Raw genomic sequence first — 14,800 nt, forward strand, 5'->3', positions numbered from 1 at the left:
GTCCCCGGACGCACAAAAACAACAAGAACAAGCACAACTATGCAGCAACAACCAACAACCACAGCGGGCGAACAAACCTTATCCACTTCCGATCACTTCGACGCCCCCCTCCGCCCACTTTCCTCACCTCATCCCCCCACCCCCCCACAATTCCCTTCGAAAGCCAAGCGTTTAGTCAGCCACCTATGCCCATCGCAAACAATACAAAATGCAGCCAAGTGACATTACAAACACGATAAACGGCTTAAAAAATAGTTCATATTTAATTAATGGATTTGTAGGCCCTTTAAACTATATTATAATGTAATAAAATATAATATAATATCCATTCATGTTTGAAGACTTACCTTTTATTCATTTTTGGTGGCAATTGCATTCTAACTCTAGATATTCGTATCAAACTATATCGCATACCCTGTATTCCAAAACCCCGACTATTAGATACCCGCTATCCACGCTTTCAAGAGTCACATAAGGAAAAAGAAGAAAATTTCGGCACTCATAAATATAATTTATTGGAAGTGTTGATTTTATATTGTTAGCTCAAACCCCAAATAGTCCCTAAATAAATCTTTATAAACATAATAAACAATTAATATTTCAAATCTTACAAAAAAAAAATCGAAGTGCACATTTGGTTGCATTCCTTGCAGCAAACTCTGATTTAATCGGCCAAAGGATAAAGCCATTTTCGCAATGGCCCCCCGCAAACACAAAACCCAAATTAACTTTTCCTATAACTTGGCATTTCCACACATGTCCACGCCCAATTTTCCGGCCCACCCCCATTTGGGAATCATATGACAACCCCCAGGGCCGCTGACCTCAGCCACGCCCCTTTTCCCGAACCCCCTTTCGGTAGCTGCAACTTTTTGCGCTCGCTTCTTGTTTTGCATTTCCTCTGCTGATTTACTTTTTTTCCTTCCATTTTATTTTATTTTTTTATTTTAATTTTTTTTTATTTTCATTTGCAGCTCTTGGTTTTTTGTGTAATTTATTTGCCGTTTTGCTTGTAATTTGTTACAGTTTTTTAATCTTGCATTGTTCTAAGCAGCAGCATCCAGGGGCGTGGCTTGCGAGGGGGGCGGCAGTCAGCGCTGACTGACGCAAACGGAATGAAGAACCTAGCGGCTGACTTGCATCCTGTCCAAAGTCCTGCAGAGGAAACAAAGTCGATATCCTTTTAAGTTCATAATCAAAGTTGGTAAAATAGTGGTCGAAAATCATCAGGTTCTTGTTTGCATCTGTTGAGCAGATAATTAAGTTAAATGCAAATCCATTAAATGAACAAACAATATTTTCTCTCTGTGTAAAAGGGGCGTGGCCAGTGGGCGTGGGTTGCCGCAATGTAATCAACATCATAATCAGTGGCGATGGACCCCAACCCCCTCCATTTAAATACACTGGAAATAAAAGCGCAATATATGGTTAAGTATTTATTTTCCATTTCGACTTGAGCACTTAACATAACTTAAGACTTATAATTTATAATATTGTTATTTATCGAACAGATAGACCGCTTTTTTCCCAGTGCAGACGCATCTGTGCATCTGCATTGTCCTGGAGCGACAGGAACAGCTGCAGCTCCTCATCATCATGACTCTACTGCCTTCGCATATCCATAACCATGTCCACATCCAATGCCTCCCCTTAGATCCTCCTCCTCCTGCTGATTTCCATTCAGGACCTGATGTCCGAGTTGGGCAAAACTCATTTGGTCCGCCCACATGTGTGAAATCCTGGGGATGAGCGCGTGAGAAGTGCACATAGGAGGTATTTATCATCTTTACTTAAATGTTATCAAAATGCAATTACTAATGTTATTGTTATATAAAAATTCTGGAAAGCTAACTTAATCGAATAACCTATTTACCAACTACCATTAAAACCTTGTTAGTTTTGAAATATGTGCGGATTCAATAGTAAAAAAAAGGTATTGCACGGATTATTTCGAGAAAAGTTTTACTAAATCGTGGTGAGTTTCGAGATCGTGGTGAATGGGATGAGAGGGGAGTATGCAATTTGCAACTATCGCTTCAGCCACATCCGCGCATCCATCATCTCAACCGCCCGATTACAGCACTCGCACGTACTCTTTTTAATTATTATAATTTTACATTCTAAACACTGAAACGCACACATGCTCACGGGCAACAACAATGGGCAGAAAGAATAAAGAGCGAAGGCGGCGCTATCGCATAATTCAAAATTCATTTCGAAGGCGCACAAAAGGCGCCCATGGAATTAAAATGGAAATGGAATTGGAATTGGAATCCAAGCCAGCGACCACATAATAATACATATTATTAATAAAAGAGAGAGACAGAGACAGGGAGAGAGAGAGAGAGAGATGCATGGGCGCATACAAGAACTAGATGTGCGAATGCCGAATACAATAAAATAATAATCAACAATGCCCAGTCGCACACACAAATAATGTTTTTTATTTCTCATTTTTTTCCATTTGTTTTCAACTTCAATGCTTTTATCGAAATCATAATGAGGGTGGAACAACAGCGCGTTTCGCGGCTAAAATTATGTTTCAGATTAAAATTAATGTAATATAAATATAAATATTAAAAAACTGCGTGAGCTAGTTGCTTTAGCAATATGTTCTCTTCGTTGTTTATTCGAAACTTCAACTAAATAAATGTTCCTAACTTACTCACATATAAAATATAAAATAATAGTTTAGCTGGGAGTGGTACACAAATCAATTTGCTACTGCTTTTATTATGTTATTAAGCCAATTAAATGTATTTAAAGTAGTGTGCAAGCAGAGTTTTTATATGAATGCATTCAAATTTCTTTATTTTTCGAGAATTACTACCCCAACATTAACCATTTCAACTAAGGGAATACATACATATTTTTTTTTGTTCTGATGGCCTTACAGTCATGGCCTTAACTGTACGTGCAACAACATGATAATACAAGATGAATCAAATGCGAAAACTCAACGAAAACTGGACGCAGAAACAAATGATAAATGCTAAAAAAAACACTGTTATAGTTGCGTATCTTTGGAGGGATAAGACAGTGGTTCCATTTCTCATTGCTGAGTTATTTATCTATCTACTATAAACAACAATTTTTTGATTATTTGTGTTTACTGAAAATCGATATATGTACCGTTTTATCTTGTTTACAATTAACTGCTGCTTAGTAAATAATGGGGTTCCTTGGAAACTGATCTGAATAATATTTTCGAGTTGTGTTATTGGAAACTTAAATGTTGCAAGTCTAATTTGGGATATACTACACGTATCTACGTATATGTACATATGTTTAATTAATATGTTTAATTGTGCTAACACACTCTGACTGGCTTTCTTAACTGCATTTGTGCCAAAAATTGTGAAGAATTAGGTTGATTTAGTTAAATTCTTTTTGGTGTTTTGCACGCTGGCAGTTTTCAAGCCCCCGATTATTGTTGTTGTTGCGGTTCTTGCACCGCATAAACATACATATGTATGCATGTGTGCATGAATGTATGTACATATGTATATTTTCCATTTTATCACTCACCCCACAACTTCCGTATGTGGGCCACTCTCCAGGGGGTGGGGTTTGCGTCAAAGAGTGGGAGATATGCTGATTTCAGAGCCCTACACAGCCAGAAAAGACGTGGGACTTCATTCATCAAGTGTCCTGTTTAGTATAGGGAAGCTCATTTAATTGCGATTTAAAATCGAAATATCAAGCATTAATGTGGAGTTGCAGTGTGATGCAAGGACTTGGCTTTTTTCGCAGTGTGCTTTCAATCCGCTCTCTCCCGCTCTTGCACTCTCTTCAATTCAATTGACGATAAGCTCGACTTGTTATTGCTGTTGTTGCGGCCGCTACTGCGCTGCAAGTGAAATTTCGCTGGATTTATTTTATTCGCTTTTTCGATTTCAGCTCTTCAGTGTTGTTGTGCTCGGCGAGCGGAGCGGGTGGGCCGGCGATTGAAAGTAGCGAGTACACCGTACACCCCACCACACACACCAAATATAGAAAATACCGAACAGAAATTATAAAAGCGGGCGGCGCAGCCAAAGAAGCCGTTAGAAAGGAACGATGCGGTTCAGCGGCTACAATCGTTATCAGTGCTTCTGCTCTGCCGTTGCATCGCTGCTGCTATTATCCTTATTATCCTTCGCGGTCGGCGCTGCGCTGACGCGGGCAGATGACGTCGGCAGCGACGCCGACGCCGGCAGCGCTAGCAGGTTTGTGTCTTTGCTTAATAAAGGAGCAACTAGTGCAACAAGTGCAAGTTTTTTTTTATATATTTTTTTTTTTTAGAATTATAACAACTTTTGCTATAAAAAGTGCAGTGAAAATACCACAAACCGACTGTTCTTTATTTTCAATGAAATTGCAACTGTTATATGCGCTCAGCAGACTGGTGAAAATGACAGCAAAAACTAGTTGATTTCTAAAAAATGCACAAATAAAATGTTAATATATTAAAGGAAATTCATCCATTCCACAAAAGAGAACTTAAAAAAACTGCCAAGGGATAACAAATGGTTGGTGTTTATGCCAAATAACAGAGCAACAAGTGAAATCGGTCTTAGAAACTAGAAAATAAAACAAACAGAAACAGGTGAAAATTCAACTGTGCCAAATGCATTTACATGTTAATTTGCATTCGCTCCAAGTGCAATTTTTAAAAAGGGAACAAGTGCAAAAGGCAAAAAAAGACAGCATAAGATGTACTTTCTATGCAGCTGCAAATATTATTGAAAAGAATTTGCAATAAATAAAGTTAAATCTTCATTAGAGGTCATCATTTTATATGCTTGTAACTTAGCTTTATTATAGGAAGTATCTTTTGAATTTCCAGGAAATGGCTGTGCAGCCGGACGGACATCTGCACCGCGGAGGGCGAGATGGTGACCGGACTGCAGTACGCACCGGATATCTTCGAGAGCCAGCGGGATTGCCGACTGTCGTGCGGCAAGTACGGAGCCATCTGGCCCATGCCCACCGGCAAGGAGTGCACCATATCGCACAGGCGAGTGAGGTTCGATCCGTGGAAGGTGCGCTTCCATGTGGTGGCGCCCGGCGAGGCGGCCACCCAGTTCCTCAGGGAGACGAACCGACTGTTCGTCTCGAATCTGCTGAAGGAGTGCATACGGAACTGCACGCTGGAGACCAGCAAGCAGATCCTGGTCAGGTCCACGGTGGCCAACGAGAGCCTCGTCCTGGACTGGCCCACCGACGAGAGCTACGCCCTGGTGGTGCGAACCACGGAGACGGCCACATTTGTGGACATCCAGGCGACAACGGTGTACGGAGCACGTCATGCCTTCGAGACGCTGAGCAACCTGGTCACCGGCAGCCTGTCCAATGGCCTGCTGATGGTCACTACAGCCAACATCACCGATCGTCCGGCCTTTTCGCATCGCGGCGTGCTTCTGGATACGGCTCGTAACTTTATGCCGCTCAAGTTCATACGCAGCACCTTGGATGCAATGGCGGCCAGTAAGCTGAATGTCCTCCACTGGCATGTGGTGGACACGCACAGTTTTCCGCTGGAGATCACCAGGGTGCCGGAGATGCAGCGTTACGGAGCGTACTCCTCATCGCAGACGTACTCGCGCCAGGATGCACTGAATCTGGTCAAATATGCCCGACTGCGGGGCATACGGATACTGATCGAGATCGATGGACCCTCGCATGCGGGCAATGGCTGGCAATGGGGTCCTGCCGCCGGACTGGGCAACATGTCCGTGTGCCTGAACCAATCGCCCTGGAGGAGATTCTGTGTGCAGCCACCGTGCGGCCAACTGAATCCCCTGAACGATCACATGTACGCGGTGCTCAAGGAGATCTTCGAGGACGTAGCCGAGGTGGGCGCTCCCGAGGAGACCCTGCACATGGGCGGCGACGAGGTGTTCCTGCCGTGCTGGAATAACACCGACGAGATTCGGGATGGCATGCGGGCTCGCGGCTACGATCTCAGCGAGCAGAGCTTCCTGCGGCTGTGGTCGCAGTTCCATCAGCGGAACCTCAATGCATGGGACGAGATTAACGAGCGTATGTATCCGGGCATCAAGGAGCCCAAGTCGGTGATCATCTGGTCCAGCCACCTCACCAATCCCCGCTACATTGAGGCCTACCTGCCCAAGGAGCGGTTCATAATCCAGACCTGGGTGGAGTCGCAGGATGCCCTCAATCGGGAGCTCTTGCAGCGGGGCTACCGACTGATTGTGTCCACGAAGAATGCCTGGTACCTGGATCACGGCTTCTGGGGCAGCACATCGTACTACAACTGGCGCACCGTGTACTCCAGTGGCATGCCCGTTGGTCGCAGCAAGGATCAGGTTCTCGGCGGTGAGGTGTGCATGTGGAGCGAGTATGTGGATCAGAACTCACTGGGTATGTAAACTGCAGCGAAGCAAAAGGTGAACCAAACCCACTCAATCACCCCCATCCAATCCCCTACAGAATCAAGAATCTGGCCGCGAGCTGGAGCAGCAGCTGAGCGAATGTGGTCTAATCCGAAGTCTTCTGCCCTGCTGGCCCAAAGAAGGTTCTACCGCTACCGGGAGCGACTCCTGGCCCGCGGAATCCATGCGGATGCAGTAATCCCGCACTGGTGCGTCCTCCACGAAGGGCAGTGCCTCTAAATCGGTCGTTCCCCACCTAGTTTTAGCACCAGCACCGTGTACATACCTTTCAAACAATGTTACTTTATTCATCAGTTATTGCCCATAAAGATCTGTTTTTAATCCAATCCGCCAAGCGGTTCGTAATTTAAGCTTAGTCAATGCGTTTATAATATGCTTTTAATTATCTGGAGTTACGTTTTGTACAGTTACAGTTACGAAATTCCCAATACTATATGAATTCGATTTTATCATAGAAATCATGAGCTTACTTAATGTAGCCCTGATCTATGGCGTGCTTGAAGATATCAGCCAGGCGCTGCTGCTTGGCGGACTCCTTGAAGGGCGTGATGTTCCAGATGTCGGTGAGAATGGCGTTCTCCTTGATGCCATCCAGATCGGCCACCTCCTCGTCCTCCATCATCGTCATCGGCAGCGATTCGATGCCCATGCCGCAGCCAAAGCGACCAAAGTTCTTTAGCTCCTCTTGCAGCGATTCCCAGGAGATGATAGACTCTGCATCGCCACCCAGATCCTGAATCAAATCCTGTGCGCTCTCCAGGTAGGCGCGGAGCAGCTCATCATAGTGCTTCTCCCTCAGCTCCTGGCTAGTGCAGGAATAGATGAAGAAGCTCAGGTCGAGGGCCAAGGAGGAGCATCTGGCCAACTGGAAATCAATGATGATGATCTCCTGCGATTGTCCCTGCTCGTTGTACTTGGTCAGGAAGTTGGGCGTCCAGCAGTCGCCGTGCCCGAACACACTCAACTTGGAGCGAGTGGACACCAGATTGATCAGGTCATCGAACAGCGGCGGCTGCAGGAAGTTTGTGGCCACAGTCTCGTACTTGCTATTCGGATAGATATGCTTGACGGCGTCCCTGGCCACATTCTCCGCCAGCAGGAGGAAGCCCGTGTACCACTCGCGGGTGTGTTCGCCGTAATAGGTCTCCTCGAGCGAACCAGCAGCCTTCTCGAAGTTCTTGCTATCCAGGGCATTGAAGGCCAGGGCCACGCCATGGAAACGACCCAGGGTACGCATCGTTAGCAGGGCATCTTCCAGCGAAATGTAGTCCTGGCTGCAAAGTGGTAATTGAAGTTGGCTTGATTAACGTGAAAATACACTTCAAATGTAGTTTTATAATTTATAATGAATAAGGTTAATGGCATTCATGATAGATATTGAAATAATCTATTGTATGGGAAGTTTTCATGAGTGGGGACAGATAGTGTAGGTACATTTATTTATAGAAAGTTGATTTCATACGTAAAGGGGGCGAGGAAACTTACCGTACAGGCGCCCTGTAGCCCCTGGGACCCACATCCTCCAGGGCGATGAAATCGTTGACGCCATCGCACAGGCTGGCCAGGCAGCGGGGGTACTCCACGAAGGGCTTCTTGGGCGCGGGCTGGCGGGACTTCTGGAAGGCCTCGATGGCCGGCAACACCTTGGTGTAGAAGTTGATCTCGTTGCGGAAGAATATCACCGAACGGAAGAGTCGCCGGCGGTGCAGATTGTCGGGCATGGCCTTCACGATCACACTGACCTCCAGTTGCTTCTCATCCTGGCCCTGTTCCGCCTCCTTGACGCCGTAGATGGTGATGCGGAAGACACGGCTCAGATAGGCGTCGCCCTTCTTGCCACTCGGGCCAAACTTGTAGGAGGTGTGCCGGGTGCCGCCCGCGTTCCGGATGATCTCGTCCAGCGTCGCCTCCGAGAACTTGGCCGAAATGTCCGCGAAGCTGGGGAAGGTGCTCATCGTGGTGGTGTCCAAAGTGTGTCTGTCGCTGCCGGAGATCGTGATCTGCTATTTGTAACGAATTAAACTATTTCAGCGCGGCGATAACACGGCGTAATCGGTGAAAAACAAAAAAAGAAAATAGCAATTGAAATAAGAACGTGAGCAGGCTGATGCTTGAATACCCTTTCATTTATAAGATTAAGATTAAGATTAATAAGATTCTTGAGAAATCCAGACTGTACTGTCTAAATAAGCTATAGTGTATAGACATTATATAGTTGGAACATAAACATAATCTGCGGCGCCGCAATTCTATCACCTCGTAAGTGATCGCACCCCTTGCAAGGGTATTCAAATACAAATAAAAATAAGCGGACGACAAGTTTGTTTACCGCGTTTTGTTTGGTACACGTCAGCCGCGTCTACGCCTCCGTCGCAGTCGACGTCGCTGCTCTCACTTACCGGCCTTTTTTTACTTAACACACGTGCGTGAGTCTTCGGGTTATGTTTATGGTTTTGCCCTTTTGACCGCCAGCTCGTCGCAAGTGCTACTGACTTTGATTCGGATCGCGGGTGGCTATAAATTCGAAATGAATTACAATGCACAGCAGCGGCTCAGTTGGTCACGCACACAAATGGAGACACACGCACGCACACAGGTGTCTTGAATGCGTGTGAAGGCGGGGTTAGAGATGCGCAAGCCAGTTTCCAGCTGGCAAAGAGCTAGCGCCTGTCCATTGATAGAAATATGCTTTTAACTTATATTAAGGGCTTACAAAACGTAAGGTAGTATTAGTTATTAATCCAAGCTATTAAAACCAAATGCATACAGTAATAGTTAAATTCATATTTATATATAGAGTTCCAACTCTAATTTTGTGGCTTAGCACACTTGGTTTTTGCCATCTCTAACCAGCTGACAGCAGCTAGCCGCCAGTGTTGGCAAGCGACGCCAAACGTGTTGGAAAGCCTGTGCAGATTGCACGTGTGCCGCTCAACATTTGTTTTTTGTACTTTATTAATTTCCAAATAATCCGGAGAAATGACGGCCGTAGAGCCAGCGACGAAGAAGAAGCGCATCTCGAAGAAGAACAAATCGGCGTGGCGCAAAACAGACATCCAGGATGTCGAGCAGTTCCTCGAAGATCAGCGCCAGGAAGAGCGCGTTGGGTGAGTTAGAGGGTAAACAATGTGGCCATCCGGAATCTTTAATTTGCGTACTGCTCTTATTACAGAACGTTCGCGGATAAACAGGATGAGGATCTGTTCGTTGTGGACACCAGCCTCCAGAAGACCAAGGCCACCGTTCTGAGCGTGAAACAAAAGCGGAAGCTGAATGCCAAGAAGCCCATGCGCAGCCACCAGGCTCTGGAGAACACATCCAAAGTCCAAGATCCCATTGCCAAGCGGTGAGTTCGCAGCATATCCCTGACAGACGATCTCATTTATCTTGAAATCCCTGCAGCAACCATGTGCGCCAGAAGAAGAACGGACGTAACATCGAGCTGGAGGTCTGCAATCCCACCAAGCCGCGCCATCGCCAAGCCAACAGCGATCGAGCTCAGTACTACGTAAAACTGGAGCAGCGTCTGGCCGACAAGAAGAACAAGAAGCTTGCCGTCGAGAAGGACATCTGGCAGGAGGTGGATTTCCGCGACGAGATTCCTGGACTCAAGGACGAGAAGGGCTGGATCAGTCGCGATCTGGCACTGCACACAGCTGGAAATATTGGCAAGAAGGTGGTGAAAACTCACGCTAGTCTGCACCACAAAACCACCAAAGCCAAGTAAGCACACGATGCCTTAAGCAGTCGGGCTTGTAATTGATTGTAATATGTTTTTTAGGAAATTCGAGCTCCCGCATCCGGGCATGAGCTACAATCCCGCACCTGAGGATCATCAGGCGCTTATTGAACAGGTGGTGGAACGCGAGGAGGGCATCATTAAGAAGGAACAGCACCTTAAGCGCGTGACCACCAGCATGTTCTCCAAGGTGACGCCCGAGGAGAGAGATCGTCGTCGCCTAAAAGAAATGAGCCAAGGCATGGAGGAGGGGGAGGAGGAGGGTAGTGAGCTCGATGAGGATGTCCCAACGAATGGGGAGAAAAAGGAGGACGATGGTGAAAAGCCCTATCACACAATCAACGCCCCCGTGGAGAACAAAAAGAAGAGCAAGCAAGCTCGCCGCAACGAGCTCAAGCAAAAGGAGCTGGCGCGCCAAACAGAGCTCAAGAGGAAGCTCAAGCAACAGACTGCTGACCTGATACGGTAAGGTTCTAACTAAAGTCGTTGTGGTCCATATAATCTCTATTGTTTCTTCGTGCAGCATCAAATCGATTCGCCACGAGCTAGACGATGAGGAGGAGGACCTGAATGATCTGAAGAAGCGCCGCAAGCAGCGCGCCGAGAAGGCCAAGTTTGAGCCGAAACGCCTGGGGCGTCACAAGTTCGAGGAGCCAGACCTGGACTTAAATCTGCCCGAGGATATCGCCGGAAATCTGCGCAACGTGAAGACAGAGAGCAGTCTGCTGAAGGATCGCTTCCATACGCTGCAACGCAACAATATGTTGCCCACGACGAAGCTCGTCAGCCGCAAGAAGTCCAAGGTCAAGCGCTTCGAGCGCAACAGCCACAAGGAGCCGGGTGTCAGCTATAATGACCTCAAGGAACGGCGCAGGGCGGCCGCCGCTGCGGCCAAGGCTGCTGCCAATATCAAGATATAGTTCAGTTATTAAGGTCTCTTTATTTTTAACGGAGCTTACAACAATATGTACTTTTCTATAGAATTAAAATCCACATTCTTTTTCCCCCCAAACGAAAAAAATATGAACTCTAGATCAGGGACTTGCCCTGACTGCGTCTCTGTTTCGGATTGTTCTTCTTTTTCTTCTTGGACAGCGGAGCTGCCAAGTCGCCATCCTCGCGCGGCCCGATTGGCCCATCCAGTCGCTTGACGCCACTGAAAAGAGAGAGAGGCAAATAAGTTATATTTTTCTAACTGAGTAATGTTTATAATAAAAAGAAACTGGAGGCAAATAATCGTACTCATGTATTAAGCACTTTATTTAAAAATAGGCGCACCTACCTCTTGACGGAGAGCAGCCCGCTGCCACCGCCTGTTCCGTTTGTTTCCAGCGCCTTGGACCAATCCTCCTCGGTGCCCTTGATTTGGAATTCGTCCAGCTGCTCGGCCTTCAGACGCTTCAGCTCCTTGCGCTGCTGCTTGCTCAGCTTCTGCGCGGTATGATCCAGCTCCTTGTCGAGGGACAGAGCCAGCGGTTGCAGTTCCTCGCCCTTGGACAGATCCGCCTCACGCAGCATGCCGCCCTCGATATGCTCCTCCAGGACCGACCGGAAGCACTGATTGCACCGTTTCATGGCATCGAAGAATTTCGCCAACAGCTGGTTACCCGGCATATTCAGCTCCAGACCCAACGCATCCACTGTCTTGCCCTGCACGCCCAGGGCCAAAAGGATGCCCTGCTGCACCAGGTCAAGCTGCAGACCATCTATCCTGCCCTGGAAATACAGCTGGGCAATGTCCGTGAGCAGATCGATGATTAGACGAAACTCGGACTGCTGGCGGGCGTAGCTCTCCAAGCGTTGCAGATCGTGCGGCAAGAAGTAAACATCCAGCATGGGCTTATCGAGGACTTTCAGGGCACTGCCTTCCGTGTCCACGGATTTGTTCTTCAGCAAGGCCAAACAGAGTTTCGTCTCGAACTCCCTGAACGTCTTGCCCATTAACTTGAGTACTCTCCTGCGGAAGTCCTGGTAGTACAGGCCCAGCCAGGGTGTGGCATGGGGCGTGTGCAGCATGATGCAGCTGTGCTCGGCGGTCAGTTCGTTGGATTTCTGGCTCAAGTACACGGGCACAAAGCCGGCGTTCTTCCAGAACTTCAGCAGATCGGAGGTGAGGCCATAGGACGTGCCAATATAGTCCACGTGTTCCGGGACGCGTTCGTGCAAGCGCTGCAGAAGTGTGGGTATACGACTACGTGGCCGGATTTGTTCCTTCAGCAGACTAAGTTCCTCCTCCTCCACTTCCTCGATACCTAGGCGGAAGTATTAAAGTATTAATTATAGCATAATAAACCACTGGCGTGCACTCACCTTTTCCAGCATCCTTGCTGGCAGCTGGGCCGTCCTCCAGGTTAGTGTGCTTTCTTGCATAGTAGTCCTTGAGCAGCTGAATGGCCCGCTTGCCATAGCCCATCCTCTGGTAATTCGGATGCGTGGCTACCCTCACAATGCGAACGCCACACAGCTTGGGGAAGTCTCGATCGCCATACTGCTCGGCTACGTTCCATGGAATCAGGTCGCCCGCCGCCTTCTTACCCCTGCCCAGGGAATCGCTGATGCTCTGGGCGGAGATCTGACCCTCCAGTGCCACTTGGATAACCACCAATATCTCTGGCAGGGCGTCCATTCGCTGAACCGGACCCAGGAGACAGAAGAGATGATGCGCCGGGGCATCGCTCATCATCTGCAGATCGTTTGGTGTGTTCTTGTAGTGCGAGGACACATAAATGGAGACCAGGCGATGAAGAAACGCCTCGGCAGCCTTGTGATACGAAAACAGGGCGTCCCTGTCCACATAGTACAGTTCACAAGCATCCGGCGTGGGACAACCCGAGCTAATGCTCGGCACCGTACTGGCATCCAAGCACAGCAGGTTGATTAGCCACTTTTCTATGTCGTCGTTCTCCTGGTAACGAATCGATTCCTCCAGTTTCAGTGGCGGCCTTGCATTGTTATCCTTTTGCAGCTGGGAAATGAGCTTCAAGCTCAGCGATCTGCCAGTGCCTTCGTATCCGTTTATCGTACTGGCCATGAATACCAAATACGGACCGATCATCTTCTTTACCAGCGGCAAAGGAATGGCAGCCGCCTCATCGATCAGCAGAAGATCGGCTGCATTCAGCAGATGAGTATCGCTGGGAGCTATGTACTGAATGGTCTGCCTGCTGCTCCTCGTTATATTTATTCTTATTATCGCCTTTTTGTAGTCGGCATTGGTGGAGCGAATAATAGTGTAGTCGGCATGCTCCTGGTACTCCAAGGCATCGAAGCCCTTGAGCACAAATTCAAAGAGGGTGATCAAGTTCTCCGGATGCGGCGAGGTCACGTAGACGTTCACATAGCCAAAGGCCACGGCGGCGGCAATCGACAGACCCAGGGCGGCCGATTTACCACGACCACGTGCCGCTGTTAACGACATGGGCGGCTTCAGTTGCTTGTCGACCAGCGCCTCAATGAACTGGGCAACGGCATTGGCCTGATCGTAGGTCTTGCAGAGATTAACCAGTGCTCCTGCCGGCTGAACCGTGAGCAGGCTCTCCTTCAGCTCCTTGAGGCTACCCTCGTTGGGCGATCGACCGGCGTCTGCGGGCTAAACGTTTGGAAACAAGTGGTATTAGCTATTTTACAAGATTTACTATAAGCACCAGCTTACATTTACTGGCTCCACGTTGATGGTCTTGGAGCTAAGTGGCAGCACGGTGAGATCATCGTTGACCACCAGACAGCGCTTGCAGTCCGCCAGGGAGAGAATGAGTCGCTCATTGAATCGACAGGTTACCGTCTGATGGGCTTCTGTGCGGAATCGCTTGTGCACATCCATGCTCATGGTGTACAGCTGCTTCAGCGACTGCAGTGTCTTCAGCAGCAGGATGATCAGACCGCCGCCCTCCACCGTTTCCACAGTTCGAGCCAGAAGATTGGGGGTCAGGGCCTCGAAGTCCTGGAGCACACACACGCCGTACGTTCGTCCGAGGACTGCGTGCGTCTCGGAGTAGTATCTGCCGTGAATGGTGGTGGCCACTCGGAAGGAATCGAACAGGTCCGCCTCATTGACGTCCACTTTGCCGACAGCAATCTTCTTTGCTCGCTTTTTGCCATGACTAAAAATGTATCTTGTTAGCTGACTTTCTGTGTAATAATTCTACAGTTGGATACTCACTTGGAGATGGCCTCGTCCTTGTTCTTGTAGCACCACAGGACCGTGGGTCGCGCCTTGACCGTCGACTTGGTCAGGATGTCGTAGAGAATGGGAACCTGGTCGCGCGCCTTGTCCCCGATGACGATGAACATGGTTCGGTGGCCCAGCTTGACCCCGTTCTCGATCATCACGCGTATCCGGTTGTCTATTTTCTTCTTCACCATCTTGCGGCGTTCCTGTGTTCACTTTTCACTTAAAAACTTCGGTTTTCCGAAGTAAATAATGCAAATGAAATTGCTGCCCGTTCAAAATGCACGTGTGCGGTTTAGAGATGGGCGCTTTGTCGATAGTCGCGACTCAGCTACAATGTCACGGAAATCGTCAATCATATTGCCATTGTGAAATTCACATGAATGTAGTTTACACGAAAGTCTTAAATGGTAGACTTCGAATGGTATTTGTATTGATGTCTGTAAGAAGGCCGCTTGAATTTTTACCAAAGCGATTTTTATGAAAAATTCCCGA

At 47.9% G+C, this 14,800-nt stretch overlaps 4 protein-coding genes across 7 annotated transcripts; 2 read left to right on the forward strand and 2 right to left on the reverse strand.

Moving 5' to 3' along the window:
- The first annotated feature begins 3,902 nt into the window (after positions 1 to 3,902).
- Positions 3,903 to 6,724, forward strand: LOC117148752 (chitooligosaccharidolytic beta-N-acetylglucosaminidase). The gene is made up of 3 exons (XM_033316343.1): positions 3,903 to 4,208; positions 4,829 to 6,366; positions 6,436 to 6,724. The coding sequence occupies exons 1-3, from the start codon at positions 4,060 to 4,062 to the stop codon at positions 6,615 to 6,617; spliced, it is 1,869 nt and encodes a 622-aa protein (XP_033172234.1). The 5' UTR covers positions 3,903 to 4,059; the 3' UTR covers positions 6,618 to 6,724.
- A 34-nt stretch (positions 6,725 to 6,758) lies between these two features.
- Positions 6,759 to 8,991, reverse strand: LOC117148754. Of its 3 annotated transcripts, none has more exons than XM_033316347.1 (3): positions 8,798 to 8,991; positions 7,884 to 8,398; positions 6,759 to 7,672 (listed from the first exon to the last, which is right to left on the reverse strand). In XM_033316347.1, the coding sequence occupies exons 2-3, from the start codon at positions 8,351 to 8,353 to the stop codon at positions 6,865 to 6,867; spliced, it is 1,278 nt and encodes a 425-aa protein (XP_033172238.1). In that variant the 5' UTR covers positions 8,354 to 8,398; positions 8,798 to 8,991; the 3' UTR covers positions 6,759 to 6,864. The 3 variants fall into 3 exon arrangements, with proteins under 3 accessions (XP_033172238.1, XP_033172237.1, XP_033172236.1); XM_033316346.1 differs by having other exon boundaries at positions 7,884 to 8,401; XM_033316345.1 differs by having other exon boundaries at positions 7,884 to 8,420.
- Positions 8,992 to 9,282: 291 nt separating this feature from the next.
- On the forward strand, positions 9,283 to 11,126 carry LOC117148753 (ribosome biogenesis protein NOP53). The gene is made up of 5 exons (XM_033316344.1): positions 9,283 to 9,505; positions 9,571 to 9,744; positions 9,801 to 10,121; positions 10,180 to 10,602; positions 10,661 to 11,126. The coding sequence occupies exons 1-5, from the start codon at positions 9,378 to 9,380 to the stop codon at positions 11,055 to 11,057; spliced, it is 1,443 nt and encodes a 480-aa protein (XP_033172235.1). The 5' UTR covers positions 9,283 to 9,377; the 3' UTR covers positions 11,058 to 11,126.
- LOC117148751 (RNA cytidine acetyltransferase) lies at positions 11,058 to 14,618 on the reverse strand. Of its 2 annotated transcripts, none has more exons than XM_033316340.1 (5): positions 14,297 to 14,618; positions 13,790 to 14,237; positions 12,448 to 13,726; positions 11,420 to 12,389; positions 11,058 to 11,293 (listed from the first exon to the last, which is right to left on the reverse strand). In XM_033316340.1, exons 1-5 carry the CDS (start codon positions 14,497 to 14,499, stop codon positions 11,167 to 11,169), a joined length of 3,027 nt encoding a protein of 1,008 aa, XP_033172231.1. In that variant the 5' UTR covers positions 14,500 to 14,618; the 3' UTR covers positions 11,058 to 11,166. The 2 variants fall into 2 exon arrangements, with proteins under 2 accessions (XP_033172231.1, XP_033172232.1); XM_033316341.1 differs by having other exon boundaries at positions 11,201 to 11,293; positions 11,416 to 12,389.
- Positions 14,619 to 14,800: the final 182 nt, after the last annotated feature.

Source organism: Drosophila mauritiana, chromosome X (genome assembly GCF_004382145.1).
Source record: "Drosophila mauritiana strain mau12 chromosome X, ASM438214v1, whole genome shotgun sequence".
NCBI lineage: Eukaryota > Metazoa > Arthropoda > Insecta > Diptera > Drosophilidae > Drosophila > Drosophila mauritiana.